This window comes from Alosa sapidissima, chromosome 9, assembly GCF_018492685.1.
Source record: "Alosa sapidissima isolate fAloSap1 chromosome 9, fAloSap1.pri, whole genome shotgun sequence".
In the NCBI taxonomy this organism is placed as follows: domain Eukaryota; kingdom Metazoa; phylum Chordata; class Actinopteri; order Clupeiformes; family Clupeidae; genus Alosa; species Alosa sapidissima.
In genome coordinates this window covers 35,405,873-35,422,181 of record NC_055965.1, presented here as the reverse complement: position 1 = coordinate 35,422,181, position 16,309 = coordinate 35,405,873, and the positions used below count along the sequence as shown (strand labels likewise).

General features: G+C 40.2%; 2 protein-coding genes and 1 long non-coding RNA gene across 21 annotated transcripts in view; 2 read left to right on the top strand and 1 right to left on the bottom strand.

Annotated features, from left to right (window-relative positions):
* The window catches only part of LOC121718788 (NACHT, LRR and PYD domains-containing protein 3-like), a 1,510,793-nt gene that overhangs the window by 353,223 nt on the left and 1,141,261 nt on the right, over positions 1-16,309 (top strand). The window lies entirely within an intron of this gene.
* The window catches only part of LOC121718821 (oocyte zinc finger protein XlCOF22-like), a 201,861-nt gene that overhangs the window by 118,612 nt on the left and 66,940 nt on the right, over positions 1-16,309 (top strand). Inside the window, exons 8-9 of one of the 10 annotated variants that reach the window (XM_042104123.1) lie at positions 6,858-6,993; positions 13,396-14,360. The exons of the other annotated variants lie outside the window; for them this stretch is intronic. Coding sequence (XP_041960057.1) covers positions 6,858-6,993; positions 13,396-14,048 — 789 coding nt within the window. The 3' untranslated portion in view covers positions 14,049-14,360. Of the gene's footprint in view, positions 1-6,857; positions 6,994-13,395; positions 14,361-16,309 lie in introns of those variants that run through there. 10 annotated transcript variants of the gene reach the window in all.
* On the bottom strand, positions 14,769-14,990 carry LOC121719093. The gene is made up of 3 exons (XR_006034156.1): positions 14,954-14,990; positions 14,850-14,902; positions 14,769-14,796 (listed from the first exon to the last, which is right to left on the bottom strand). It is a non-coding gene; the product is annotated as an uncharacterized LOC121719093 (long non-coding RNA).

Below are 16,309 nucleotides of genomic sequence, written 5' to 3'. Positions count from 1 at the left end.
TGAAGTTGTGAAAATGATCGCAATGTGTTGTTTTCAAACAACTGATTTATAATAACCAACCCCTTCTCCGCCCATCTTCTGAATGCTAAGTCTGTCAAAGATGGGAGAAAATCAATGTTTCCAAGAATGGGCATTGCTCTTGATAGAGGCATAGACCCCTTTAATTGCTTCTGGACACTGCTCCAGGCTTTAAGTGTGTGTTTGACCCAGATGTTATTAATTCTTATTTTTTTCTGAGCCTGCTGACTAAGAAATGGAAGAGTAGATATTGGTATCCCTGGTAAGGAATTCTGTTCAATGGATAGCCATCCTGTTTCTTCATCTGTGGTCACCCATGCCACTATTGCTCTAAGTTGGGCTGCTAAATAATACATTTTAAGATTAGGTAGACCCAGGCCTCCTTTTTCTTTACTTGCCATCAATATTTTTAGACGTATTCTGGGTCTCCTATTTTGCCAAATAAATTTTGATATACGTTTTTCGAGAAGCTTAAGGGTTGATTGTGGCACATGAATAGACAGAGATTGAAATAAGAAAAGGAGTCTAGGTAAGATATTCATCCTCACTGACTCTATTCGGCCAAAAAGTGACAGAGGTAGCATATCCCACCTACTTATATCTTGGTTGATCTCTTCGATTAATTTGTTGTAATTGGAGGAGTAAAGCTGTGCTGGTTTTGGTGTCAAAATAACACCTAAATATCTAAATCCCTGTTTGGATTTTTTAAAGGAGACCAAGTCATCTAATTGCTGCGGCCATTCACCACTTATCATCATTGCTTCCGATTTGTTAGTATTTATCTTATATCCTGACACTGCACTGTATTTATTTAAGCTATTTAGAAGTGCAGGGATAGAAACCATGGGACGCTCTAAGAATAGCAATATGTCATCAGCAAATAGAGCTAGTTTGTGTTGAATCATTCCCTCATCAGGAATACCCAGTATGAGGGGGTTTGTCCTTATTAATTCAGCCAATGGTTCTATGCTTAAGGCAAATAAAGAAGGAGATAAAGAGTCTCCCTGGCGGGTGCCACGTCCCAGTGGGAAGAAGTTGGAGCAGTGCCCATTCACTCTAACTCTAGATTTAGGGTTTTTATAAAATATGCCTATCCAATTAATAAATGTGTCATTAAAACCCATATATCTGAGAGTCTGATAGAGGAAAGACCAGTCAACCCTATCAAATGCCTTCTCAGCATCTAAGCTGAGAAGCATTGAAGGGGTATTCCTTTTGGCTGCAATACATTGCAGGTTTAAAGCCCTCCTGACATTGTCTACTCCTTGTCGATTATTAATAAAACCTGTCTGATCCGGTTTTACGAGTTTGTGTATGAATTTTTGTACTCTTTTCGCTATAATTGAAGTAAGAATTTTAAGATCAACACACAGGAGGCTGATTGGACGATAGGAGGTACATTGGATTGGGTCCTTGTTTTCTTTGTGGATAACACTAATTATCGCTTCTGACCAGGATCCAGGCGGATCTCCCTTATTTAATGCATGGTTATAGACCTTACACAAGATTGGGGTCAGATAATCTATAAATGTTTTGTAGTATTCTCCTGGGAAACCATCTGTTCCTGGGGATTTGTTATTTTTAAGTTTTAAGATATTGTCTCTGATTTCTTTTTCTGTAATTGGCAATGACAGCATGTCAGCCTCTTCTGATGTTAGTTTTGCCAGTTTGATGGATCTAAAAAAAGACTCAATCTTGTCTTTTTTGTGTGGGTCCAGCTGCTCTTCATATAACTTTCTATAGTATGTGGCAAAAGCCTCTGTAACATCAGTAGGTTGTGTTAAGATTTCGTCACTGTCTGGACTTTTTATTTTGTGAACTGTCCTGCTATTTTGCGCTTTCCGCAATTGGAAAGCCAACAAGCGACTTGCTTTGTTTCCCATTTCATAATATTTTCTATTTACAAATCTTAAAGCCCCCTCTGTTTTGTAAGTTAGTAGGTCATCCAATGTTTTCCTTTTCTCTTTCAATGCATGCAATACTTCTTGTTTCTTAGATTGCTGATGTTCTGTTTCTAATTGCTTAATTTCTTTCTCTAGCCTATCCTGTTGACTTAACCTTTGCTTTTTCAATCTAGAAGAAATGGCAATAATACAGCCCCGCATCACAGCCTTAGCCCCCTCCCACAGAGTTATTGGAGAGACGGTATCACCTTCATTTATCTCAAAATAATTTGTTAATTCCTTGTGTATTTCTTGTTTAATTAATTCGTCATTTAACAATGAAACATTAAGTCTCCAATACTTAAATGATTTGGTTGGCCCTATATTTATTTTTAAAGTGACTGGAGCATGATCTGATATGGTGATTGGCTCTATTTTACACTCATTGACCCTATACAGATCTGGTCCAGATATTAGAAACATGTCCAACCTGAAGTAACTGCCATGTACCTGTGACATAAAAGTAAAGTCCTTCTCTTTGGGATGGAAGCGCCGCCATACATCCACTAAGCCCAGTTCGCTCATCATAGCCTGTAGTGTAGTAGCTTTTCTAGATACTGAGCCCACTTCTGCAGGTAGCCTATCCATATTTTGTCTCAGGACACAGTTGAAATCGCCTCCTATTAACACAATCCCTTCTACTGTGCCTGCTAATAAAGTTGCTATGTCTTTAAAAAAGATAGAACAGTCTTCATTTGGGGCATATAGATTGAGCAGTGTTACTCTTGTGCCACTAATATCCCCCTTTACAATGATATATCTGCCATCTTTATCTTTAACCGTTTCTATATGATTGAAGTATACAGATTTATTAAAGAGAATGGCCACGCCCCGTCTTCTCCCCCTTTCAAAAGAGGAGCTGAACACCTGATCTACCCATTCTCTTTTAAGCTTTAAATGCTCTTTTTCGGACAGATGGGTTTCTTGGATCATTGCTATAGAACAATGTAATTTTTTAAGTTGGCTAAGTATTTTTTTCCTCTTGATTGGATTGCCTAAGCCCTTAACATTATAGCTAATGCAGTTAAGACTATTCATACCAGTTATATGTACATGTTTGGAGCCTATCCTTAAGCCTACCTATATCACTCATTCTTAACATTTAAACTACCTGTTAACAAAGCTCCACCAGTAACTAGACTAATAATCTCAAGGTGACAGTAACAAATCAAACATAAAATAAAACGTCTAACTATAAGAACAATACACTTCCACATACCCAAATGGTTTGCTGTAGGCCTACTGAGAAAGAAAAGAACATTGGCCTCTAAACTAAGCAAACCATATCCCGATGTAGCCTGGGCAGAGGATGGTGACAGTTCCTCCGTGGGATTAACACAAAGTGTCTTGGCTGCTGTCGTCCAGTTCGTGGAGCGGTTGCTGCTCATTGTGCTATTCACTCACAGTTCAGCTGAGTTCCGTCCATTGAAGAAAAGAAGGAAGAAATAATAATCCTAACCTTAAGTATATCCAGAAATATTCAAAGAAAAGTCTCGGCGTTGACCTCACTCTTAGTCAAAGAGGGCCGCAAGATCCGCAGAAGGCAACACTCCCGCTGCATCTTCCCCACGTCTCTCACCCACAACATTCCACCTGTAGCGGGACATCTCGCCCTCCATCTTAGCTCTTTCGTCTACTTCTGGATGTATGTCATACTCCGCCAAGACTGGAAGAGCCTCTGTGAGCGTAGGGTAGGTCTGTTGCCCTGTTTCCATGGTCAATTTCAGTTGCGCTGGATAGAGGCACTTGGCTTTAATGTTCTTCTCCTTTAGTTGTTTGATGACCTCTCGCACTTGTGTTCTCTTCCTTTGCAATTCCGGAGAGTAGTCGTGGTCGAAGTATATTTGCTCGTCTTTGTATATTAGTTTTTGACTCCATGCTTGTCGAAGGATCTTGTCTTTGACCGAGTAATCTACAAATCGGACTACTAACGACCTAGGAGTAGCATTGGGGTTTTTCGGTTTGGAGGCTATAGAGCGGTGTGCTCTCTCTATTTGCATATTCACGTCAGGCATTGGTTTAAGAACAGACTGAATCAGCTCCTTGACAAATGTCTTCACATTTTTCCCCTCGCTACCCTCAGGCACCCGATAGATTCTCAGATTGTTACGCCTTGTTCTGTTCTGCAAATCTTCGCATCTAGCTGTTAGGTTCATCTCTCGGTGTAACAGATAACGTATAGCTCTCTCGTACCTTCTCCCATCGTCTTCGGCAGCACTTATACGATCTTCCGCCTCCTTGGTTCTTTTCTCTAGCTTTGTCATTTCACCTTTCAGTTCTTCCATTGATGTTTCCAGTTTCGTAAGGCATAATTTGGTCTGATTATGTCCTTCCCGGTTTTCTGACCTTAGCTTTTCTAGCTCGGCTAGTATTTTGGATTCTGGGCTAGCACTATCGTTACCCGCATTTTGATTTAATTTCAAATTATCATTCTTCTCTTTCGACGCATCTTGTTTAGTTGCAGGTCTATTTCTTGAAGATGTTGCCATTGTCAATTCGTGATGAAATGCCGAGTTTTAAGAAGTTTGTTAGGTTATTTAGTATTTGGTTGGACGGAGCTCAACTTTTAGGTTGCTGCTTAAAGCATGTCGTCACCGGAAGTCATTACACACATGTTTTAAGTCATCAGCTGCTGGAGACATCCAATCTAGGTTAAGGTCCCCTAAAATGACAGCTTCAGAATTAACTAGAGAAGTGAATTGCTCTGAGAGACTGTGTAGAGCATCAGATGGTGGACGGTAAACGCCCACAATAACCAGAGAACAGCCACCGAGTTTTACGTTAATGGCTAATAAATCAAACTGACCCGGACAGGGGTAAATAAGAGAAAAGTAAATGTTGTCATATTACTAAAATGTGCACTATTTTTGGGTTAGCAAGGTAACTGACTATGACAATACATTTTAGCATAAGTGTAGCAATGACCTAAATCCAATTATTAGCCTACTCACTGTGTCTGTGTAGGCTACGATTCGAAGACTATTTTAAAACGCACAGGCTGTAGTTTGAACCTGTAGTCCATGACAACACAAACATACAAACACACTTAGCATACTTACTAACACACACACACACACACACAAGCGTACATACAAACACACACACACACACATAAATACTCACTGTGTCGTGTAGACTACGATTCGAAGACTATTTTAAAACGCACAGGCTGTAGTTTGTACCTCTAGTCCATGGCAACGCAGCGTTGGGATATGTCTCCCCGTCATTGGTCACACACACATACACTCAAACATACGGACAGACATACAAACACACATACTCATATACACTGTTACACACAAAAGCATGCAAACACACACACACATACTGCAAACACGCACACTCATGTACAGTTACACACACACACACATACATACAAACATTTACATGTTCAAACACATTTGTCTCAAACACAACGTCTGTTATGTGTTTAGCAGCAAATCAGGAGTCCCAGCCCTCCTGTCCAATCAGATCAGCTGACGGCAGCTGAGGAGCTAATGGTCTGGTCAGAACAGCTGGTCTCGCCTGATGGTCAGATTCCACCGCTCTCTCCTAGCGACCAGAGGCTGCTGGAGAGTTCAGTCTCTGGGATTAAAGAAGAAAATGCTGTTCATGGATATGAGGAGTGCAGACAGTATGGTAAGGAGTTGTGGGGAGGAACACACACACATACATACACACACACACACACACACACACACTTTTAGTTGGTTTTGTTGGTTTTTGTTGGAGTTGAACCAGTATTTAATGTTCTTCCTTAAAGGAACCCTAACATAACATGTCTAAAAACAGGATCTAGCAATCACAGACCTAGCAATCACTTTCAACTTTCTGTGTTCGGGTAAGAACATTGCCCCCCCTCTGAAATCTATATTAAAAAGAGCTGCTATGCTACAGGAATTGAGAGATCTCTTTCTACAGACTGCTGCAATCTAAATGGAAAAAGATCTGCTTATGCTACAGGAATTGAGAGATCTCTTTTCAAATCTAAATGGAAAAGATTTGCTATGCACATATTTAGTTTATCATTGCACTTCTCAACTCTAGGGGGACCCTGAGAACAGATCTTCTTTAGTGCTGCTTTAAAACAATCATTTCTGAACCAGTTAGTGACTTTTGACTTTGCCTGACATTTAAACTCAAAATCCCTTGTTAAAACAATGTTCTTGATGATTTTGTGTTTGCTAAATCTATTGATTCTGAGAGTTTCTGCTAAATGAATTGGTGTGAATATAAATCTCCTCTATTTCTGCTTTAGAGAGAGCTGACCTCAGAACAGAGTATACCGTCCCTTCAACTGCAGACATTAAATTTGAACAGATCCAGGTACTGTATTGGATTTTGCATAATATCATAATAGCAACCCATTTGATCTGACATGCTAATGCTATTATAACTGCTAACCCATTTGATCTAACATGCTAATGCTAATATTACTGCTAGCCCATTAGATCTGACAGGATAATGCTAATACTGCTAACCCATTTGATCTGGACATGCTAATGCTATTATAACTGCTAACCCATTTGATCTAACATGCTAATGCTAATATTACTGCTAGCCCATTAGATCTGACAGGATAGTGCTAATACTGCTAACCCATTTGATCTGGACATGCTAATGCTATTATAACTGCTAACCCATTTGATCTAACATGCTAATGCTAATATTACTGCTAGCCCATTAGATCTGACAGGATAATGCTAATACTGCTAACCCATTTGATCTGACATGCTAATGCTAATATAACGGCTAACCTGTTTGATTTGACAAGGCAATGCTGTTACACCTGTAAACTAATTTCATAAAACCATGTCATGCTAATGGGCATCAACCCCACATCATCAGACAAACTCATAAATATGGTCAGACAAACTAATAAACGTCTCGTCTCAGACGCCGATGGTTTCGTCTGACGGTCAGAGGCTGCTGGAGGCGCCAGTCTCTGAAGATGACGATGATGAAGAAGGTGATGAAGATGGTGAAGATGATGATGAAGATGATGATGAGTATGGAGAATACAGTCATTCAGGTAGGTAGTGCTGAGGAAAGAGCAACACACACACACACATACACACACACACACACACACACTGGGAAACGTGAATAAAGCATGATTATTGCAGTAGCTACTTGAACTGGTCACATTATAGACAGGATAATTCATACTTTTCTTTCACCTTTTGATTCACATTATTAGTAATTATTACTTACATTATTATTAGAAATTGAAATGAAATAAAAATGATAACATTTACAATTTTACAATTAATTGAAAATAAAATTAAAGCTTAATCATATGCCACATCTCACCTGTGAGCTAAACTATTACTATATATAGTAAATAAATTATATAGACTTATCTTTCATGTCATTAAACTTCCGTACATACACATACACATTACGTGTTGGTGCAGTGCAAGTCGAATTGAGTGCCTGTCACTTTAAGGCAGCGTTTCTCAAACTATGGGTTGCGGAGACATGCCAGGTGGGCCACGAACTAACATGAAAAACAGGAGTTTTTTGTATTTATTTGTTTAGCTGTAGCCCAAGTAGCACCCGATGCGCAATTGACGCACTCTGTGTTATTCATAGGGAAGCGCTCGTGTCAAGGCAGCTTAGTTAGTCCCGACCTGAATGAGATTTTGAATGAGGTTGGGAGAGTGGTGAATTTCATCAAGACCCGGCCCTTAAAAGCGCGTCTATTCTCCGCACTTTGCGAGGAGATGGGAGCTGACTAAAAGACTCTACTGTTTCACAGCAAGGCAAGGTGGCTTTCCCGAGGTAAAGTGCTGTCGAGCGTGTTTGAGCTCCGAGTTGCCTCTTCTTGGAGGAAGAGCGCATGTTTGAATCTGCAAGCACGTTCACTAATGAACATTTCTTGACCAAGCTGGCCTATTTTAGCGATGTATTTGGAAAGCTCAATGCGTTCAATCTCCATTTACAAGGCAAAGACAAGCACCTACTCACCTAGCAGATAAGATTACTGCATTCACCAAAAAACTTGAGGTATGGGACAGGCGCCTCGATTGAGACAGTATTATGCCTTTGAGAATCTGAGTGAAATCGCTGAAACGTCTGATTCGGGAGCCACTCTTATGATCCCATGTATTAAACAGTAGCCTAGGCCTACATGATCACATCCCTGCAAAGTTTATTTCAAAAATATTTCCCAACCAGCAGTGCTCAGTATGACTGGATTATGGATCCATTTAATGCAGCATGTTGGTATTTCATTGAATATATTGTACAATGCTGTAAAATATTGGCCTATGCTTCCTAATATGTTGCTGGAAAACGGAAATATGTGTGTTTAATTTACAATGGCACATTATGTATTCATTTATTATTATATCTGCAGCACCAGCTGATTTTAACTCTGCTGAAAAGGATATATTTAGAGCTTGTCATTATTTCAATTAGGGCTGTCAATCGATTAAAAAATGTAATCAAATTAATTACACACTCTGTGATTAATTAATCTAAATTAATCGCATATATAATTTTTCCTGTGACCAGTATTTGAAATATTTAAATTCAAATCGAATCATTGAATAATCAGCATTAGTGACATTAAAGTTCAAAAACTCTTTTATTATTATTTTCACTGTTCAAATAATGGCCATAATAATCTGTAATATGACCTAATATGCTGAGAAAATAAATTCAAAAGTGCTTCGGGAAGAAGTTTTTTTTCACTACAAGGCATTTCAGGCCACAGATATAACCTAGGGGACACAATGAAAATAAATTAACACTCCCCTCAATGTCAACACTATTTCTTTGCATTGAACTCCAGTGATATGCAAATTCCTTGCTGCAGACATTGCAGAGGACTTTATTTTAATCAACACTTTATATTTTTAACACCATCAGGCCATTTTTTAAAAGTAAATGTTCCAATCAATGATCTAGGCAGCACATTTTCTTCTCCTTCCTTCATTTTACAGTCTAATGGTTACTGACTAGAACGGCTCGGGGTCAAAGGTCATACGGAATCGATTAATCTGCACTATTTTTTTTTAATCAGTTATTTTTTCTCAAATTAATTAATCGAAATTAATCAGTTATTTTGACAGCCCTAATTTCAATAAATTTGACCATTTTAAGCTTGACCTGTCGTGGCAGATATTCAGACTCGGGCCAGAAATTAAGTCCAAACATCTTGCCTACAACGTAACAAAAATACACCATTATAAGTGCTGAAGTCAAAAACTTGTCCCAAAAAGAAGGCGCAAAAGTCCGGCAGAGTTCCGTGCAAAAATTCCTTTAATGACTACATAGCGCAAAGCCTGAGTGGATCGCACGATCGCACTCCCGAACAAAGGTAGAACTCTCTTTCTTATACCCCTCCAAAATGCTGACACAACACTACCCCGAACGAACTTTTCACCTTAAGTTTACGGAAAGTTCAGGGGTGTACAGTATAGAGCAGTGTTTCCCAAAGTCTGGGTCGCGACCCACGGGTGGGTCGCAGGAGATTTTATTTGGGTCGCCAGCACAATTTATGTTGTTATAGGCCTAACTGATACCATTTTCAGTAGTCATTTCCAACTTTTCACGCTGATGGTGCTCAAAATGCAGCACAACCGTGTTCAAAGCAGGATCTATCTATCTAGATCCTATAGCAATGTATGGTTGGGGAAGGCATAGAAAAGTTGGAGAACCTGTGGCCTAAAACAGTATTGGTGGTTGCAGGGTAGATTTGAAGTGAAATGGGTCGCGATGGTCTGTCATTTTTAAAAAGTGGGTCCCCAGAAAAAAAGTTTGGGAAACACTGGTATAGAGTGATCACAGGTCATACATTGTGCATGGGTTAAATATTGTTCGCCCCCCCTGCACTCTCCTACTGGTTGTTATGAGTAGAGCTCGCCCTGTGTACGTGTTATCTTGCAGCTTCAAGGTCGACATTGGTTTCTTCAAAAGGCCCAGGCTAAGGCAGCATGAGACACAGTGCAACAAAATGAGACACAGGGCAGCAAAAAGAGACATAGGGATACAGAGCGCACGTAGGGGGAATTCTGGTAGAATAGCTTCAGTATGTTAATAGTATTAGTTAAACTTGTTATTTAAAATGTTATAAAAGTATTATAGTTAGGAATAACTTCAGTGTATTACTTGATTATGATTAATTTTATATGAATACATGCTTTACAGTTTCAAACTCGTTCTCTCATCATGATGTCTACAACCCATAGGATAATTTTATACAACAGACCTATCACTTTCTTAGACCGATGAGGGACAGGTGGGGCTCGAAAATGCCCCCTTGATCAAAGTGGGGAATGAAAGAAAAAGTTTGAGAACCACTGCTTTAAGGCCAGCCCGTGAGGCTTGCTTGAACCTCACCGCTTTTAGCTAACTTAGTAGTGTTGTTCTGCACTGTGCATAAGAATATGTGGATGAGATGAAATTCATTATGTTTTCCATAGCATTTGTTAAAATAATTGCTCAAAAGCCTAAAAAAAGGGTTTGAGGGCATTGAATATATAGAACAAAAAACAAACCCTGCCTGGAATTTAGCTGTGAATACTGAACGTAGGGGCGAGCTAGATCACTGGCGTAATTTTAATTTGGCTCCTTGGTTAAAATATAACTTTGCCACGTTCTCAGAATCGGGTTTAGCAACAATGCTAACTAGTTTTGAATGTTGAGAATAAAGACGAAATGTCAATATTAAAGTTGACATGATAGTTCAACTTAATTGTCGAAATTTTTTAAAGTTTAATGTGTTTAATCTCGTCATGGCAAAAGTATTTACAGTACATTACAGTACAGATACATAAAAATCTATTTTCTACATAAAAATCTGTACTGTACTTATACATTTGTCCCAAGCAATTCGTCCCTTGACCTAGTCACCCGTGTGGTTTTCTAAGAGCAGAGTGTTAAATGTTATTCTACTGATGTAGTGATAGCTTTATAGCTTATAAGTATAAGTATATATACTCTTTTGATCCCATGAGGGAAATTTGGTCTCTGCATTTATCCCAATCCGGGAATTAGTGAAACACACTCGGCACACAGTGAACACACAGTGAGGTGAAGCACACTCTAATCCCGACGCAGTGAGCTGCCTGCTACAGCGGTGTTTGGGGAGCAGTGAGGGAAATAAAAAAATGAGCAGTGAGGGAAATAAAACAATGCATGTAAAAAAACAGCTTGTTAAAATTAGTGCTGTCAAACAATTAAAAATTTTAATCATGATTAATCGCTGAATTCCTATAGTTAATCGCGATTAATCACATATTTTATCGCATGATTAAAATTCTATTATTTTGCATTTCTGAAATTTCTAGGAGTCCATGTTAACAATATAAAGCAATTATTGTGTATCTTGATTAGGATTCAAATGAAAGCAAAGCAAGTTACTTCATTAACGTAGGTCTATTTAATTTTTTCAAATCAAATTTCAAAAGATGTGCAGCAGACCTGAGGCAACACAATATATTCTTCAGAAATATAGCTAATAAAGGGCATAAAACACATAAAATACTATATTCATTATCTTTGAGTTCAGTTGAAAATAAGGAACTTTTCGACATGAGTGCACTGCCATTTTATAGGCCTACAGTCTATGGTGCACTGTCACTTGCCACACACATCAGCGCCGAATTTTTTAACACGCAAACACTGGATGAACAATGGATTTTATGGAGCGGTGTCGACCAAATATAACTGAATCGTGATTTACACGGCGTCAAAGTGCGATGCTGGTGTGCAGAGTTGTATTGAAAAGATTGGAATCTAATGTACAGTAAATGAATGTCGAAAGCAGAGTGCATCGCACTCATGTCGGCATCGGTGTCCACAGCAATTTAAAACACCATTCAGCTGACCGGGAGTTCAGAACTGCGTTGGTGTTTATTGTACGAATCTACTCTTTGGCCGGCTCGTAAGCCCAAACAAGTGTGTACAGCATGCCTTTACGTAGCCTACTAAAGGCGCATCATCATAAAGATAGGCTACATTTAATCTGCATCACGTCCCATTTTAGCGGAAAACAAGTTAACATACATATATCATTGATTCTAATGGGAAAGACAGATAGCCTAATCACACCTTGACGTTACATCTAGTTATTAATTTACAGGCCATTCAATAATTTTACTAACACGGCAGTTATAAAGAATTATGTGTATGTAACTTACTCATGTCGAAACGATGTAGGCTACATTACAACCCATTCAGCACGTACTAGCTACACTTACCATATCCCATGTAAAACGGTTAGCTTGCTGGCTAGCTAACTGTGGAACTTCAGTATAACAGGCATAGCCAATTATCTCACCTAGTTGTAGGAAAAAGGCTACGTTCATATTACAAGTGATAGAATGAATGTGTGACTTATGTTTAGTTGATGTTATGACATGTAAAGTTAAGCTTGCTGAACTTAGTTATAGTCAGCCATGGGCAGTTTGACTGTGCCTACATTTGTGATACTCCTGTTAGTAGGTTAAACTGGAAAGAGCAAAAATAGGAACATAATGGTCACATTAATCCCATAAACACACAGATAACTCTTACACCAACCTTATTTTGTGCCTTTTATTCACGTTTGTTTCAAGATTTAGTAAGTATAAGCCCTTTTCGCTCACCACTTCTATGCAGCATAGGTTTCCATTATCCAAACAGCTCCCTTTCCCCTAAAAGGGGGCGTGTACATGCAGCACGGTCTAGCTAGATCCAGTGTTCGTTACACCAAAAAGAACGTTAATCTCGCGATAAAAAAATTGATGCCGTTAAAATAAGTTTACATTAACGCCGTTAATAACGCGTTTAACTGACAGCACTAGTTAAAATGGCTGTAAGTCGCTTTGGATAAATGCATCTGCCAAATGAGTAAATGTAACTGTGTCTTGCATATCGTCTCTTAACTCTATTCGTCTGCAAAGGGTTAACTCTATTTGATGGAAGTGTGTGCTAAATGAAATGTAAATGGAATGCTGAAATGGAATGGAGGATGCAACAGACACGTAACTGAAGCGTTTCATTGCGTCAGCTGCAACAATTAGCTTCCACTGTAATCAATGGAACTGGCTACACTAGTCCTGATTGGCGGTTAGTACGTTCCATAGCGTCAGCTGCAACAATTAGCTTCCACTGTAATCAGTGAAACTGGCTACACTAGACTTGATTGGCGGTTAGAGCGTTCCATAGCGTCAGCTGCAACAATTAGCTTCCACTATAATCAATGGAACTGGCTACACTAGTCTTGACAGCGGTAAGAGCGTTCGTAGTAGACCTCTGAAACTATTTTTGCGCTACGCGAATGGATCATGCCTCAGTTACGTGCCCTTTGTAGCCTCCCTGTAAGTCTAAGAGTAAAGCCCACAACACAACAGAATGCAGAATTTTTTCAGCAGCAGAACTTTAAGATGACCTAATCCAGTATTTGTTTAGGTGACTGCGTCTTCCTTTTTATGTTAAACAGGAAAAGGATCATCTCCCTCCCCTTCAAACATGCATAGAAGGAAGAAGCCATACTGCTGTTCTCAGTGTGGCAAGAGGTTCATTCGACGTAAGCATCTCGATGATCACAAGCGCATTCACACAGGAGAGAAACCGTACCACTGCACCCAATGTGGCAAGAGCTTCACTCAAAAGGGAAACCTTAAACTGCACCAGCGCACTCACACAGGAGAGAAGCCATTTCACTGTAACCAATGTGGCAAGAGTTTCAGTCAAAAGGGAAACCTTAAACTGCACCAGCGCACTCATACAGGAGAGAGGCCATACCATTGCACTCAATGTGGCAAGACTTTCAATGATATGGCCACTTTTAAACGACATCAACTCATGCACTCAGGAGAGAGGCCGTTCCCATGCACTCAGTGTGGGAAGAGTTTCATTCAAAAGACCGATCTCAAAGTACATCAGCGCATTCACACAGGAGAGAGGCCGTACCAATGTACTCAATGTGGGAAGAGCTTCACTCAAAAGGTACATCTCAAAATGCATCAACGCATTCACACAGTAGAGAAACCCTTTCAATGTCCTCAATGTGGGAAGAGTTTTAGTCGAAAGGGAAGTCTCAAAGTGCATCAACATATTCACACAGAGGTGAGGCCTTATCAATGTGTTTAATGTGGGAAAAGTTTCTGTCAAACCAATAATCTAAAAGTACATCGGCAAAGAAGAGGACAGGAGACAGGAGAGAAGCGTGTTGGTTAGACAAGAGTTTCACTCAAGAGGTCAAAGTCAAACAACACCAGTGCAACTCCCACCTCATGGTGTGATGTGAAGTCACTTGGTTGTTTATGAAATTCTTTACTCCATCCATTCCACCAGGTGGCAGTCTACAGCATCATCCTAATGTTGTGTTCCATTTGCCTTGTAAGTGGCAACCATAGATATTAGAAAGCTAGCTCCTGCATTGGGCTCCAGAACGTAGGTAAATAGCGACGCCATCTTCATAGGGGCAACAATCACTGGAGGCCAATGGAGAAACATGTGACAGACTGTAAATCAGACAGGTGTCTCTGATTGCCAGCAAGTTTTGCCCATAGACAGTAAGGTGTTTTGCCCATAGACAGTAAGGTGTTTTGCCCATAGACAGTAAGGTGTTTTGCCCCCAGCAATATGGCGGGCGCGTGGACATTGCCTTACTCTCCCTCCATGCCACCAGGTGGCAGTACTCTGTGTAGATTGTCCATTTGCCTTGTAAATAACTGGGAATTGCAGCGTGGATATTGCTTTACTCGACTCCAACTTCTTGCAGGGCTGCACAGATCTGGATGAATCTTACAACACAAACATCAAAAGAGTATATATACTTATACAACACAAACACACATCACATTCAGCCAGATCTGTATCTGTTGCAACACCCAACCTGGTCTGTGTAGACACAAATTGTACTAGCAATACCGGCAGGTTCAAACACACCTGGTCCGTGTAGACACTAATTACATTAACAATAGCGGCAGGTTCAAACACACCTGGTCCGTGTAGACGCTAATTACATTAACAATAGTGGCAGGTTCAAACACCTGGCTCCACAGGAAACAAAGTGGTCGCATTGAGAGTCTTTCGTGCAAAGAGCCCATTGCCATACTCGACTTTGACTTCTTGCAGCACTGTGCAGATCTGGATGTGATGTATGTTTGTGTTGTAATATTCAGCCAGAGCTGTGCAGCGTTGCAAGAAGTCAAAGTTGAATAAGGCAATATCCACACTGCAATTCCCAGTTACTACTTGAATAGTAACTGGGAATCCACACTGCAATTCCCAGTTACTACTTGAATAAGGCAATATCCACGCTGCAATTCCCAGTTGAATAAGGCAATATCCACACTGCAATTCCCAGTTACTACTTGAATAAGGCAATATCCACGCTGCAATTCCCAGTTACTACTTGAATAAGGCAATATCCACGCTGCAATTCCCAGTTGAATAAGGCAATTTCCACGCTGCAATTCCCAGTTACTACTTGTTGAGTAAGGCAATATCCACGCTGCAATTCCCAGTTACTACTTGAATAAGGCAATATCCACGCTGCAATTCCCAGTTACTATTCCCAGTTACTAATGGTAGTGGAGGAAATGCATAGACAGGAGGAGGCTGTAAGATGTACTAAGGCAGTGTAACAGGCAAAACAAGGGCAGTGGGTGAACTGGGAAGGGGTGGAAAAAAGACGGATTAAATGGAAAGATCTATGGGGCATGGAAGCTGTAGGATCAGATTTATGTTAGGTGCTACATATGATGTGCTCCCATCTCCCAAGAATTTAAGTCAATGGTTTGGTGAGGATGATAAATGCATACTTTGCTCGTGTGTGGGCAGTCTCCACCATATCCTATCAGGGTGCAAGGTAAGTCTCACCCAGGGGCGGTATACGTGGCGTCATAACCAGGTATTGAAATGTGTGGTAGCGGCAATAGAGGATAAAAGGAGAGAAGTCAATTCATTAGCAGCTAGTAAAGGGGTAAGGCGAATTAATTTTGTACGTCAGGGGGATAAACCTTGTTCCGCGAAGGCCAGGTGTAAAACCGGCCAGTTGAAAAATGGGGCGGGCTGGGAAATGAAGGTTGATCTTGGCCAGCAGATGGCGGATTCAGAGAAGATAGTTTACTTCATTGAACTCACTGTTCCTTGGGAAGACAGAGTGGAAGTGGCCAATGAGCTGAAGAGAGCTAAATACACTGAAATAGCAGAGGAGGCAGCTAAGCGAGGTTGGAGTGCACGATTAAGGCCTATTGAAATCGGTGCACGTGGGTTTGTGGCCAGATCTGCTATTGGCTTGCTGTCTGAATTGGGCATTTGTGGTCGAAGTCTAAGGCAGGTGGTTAGTAACATGTCTTTAGCAGCAGAACGGGCAAGCGAATGGTTGTGGGTAAGGAGAAGTT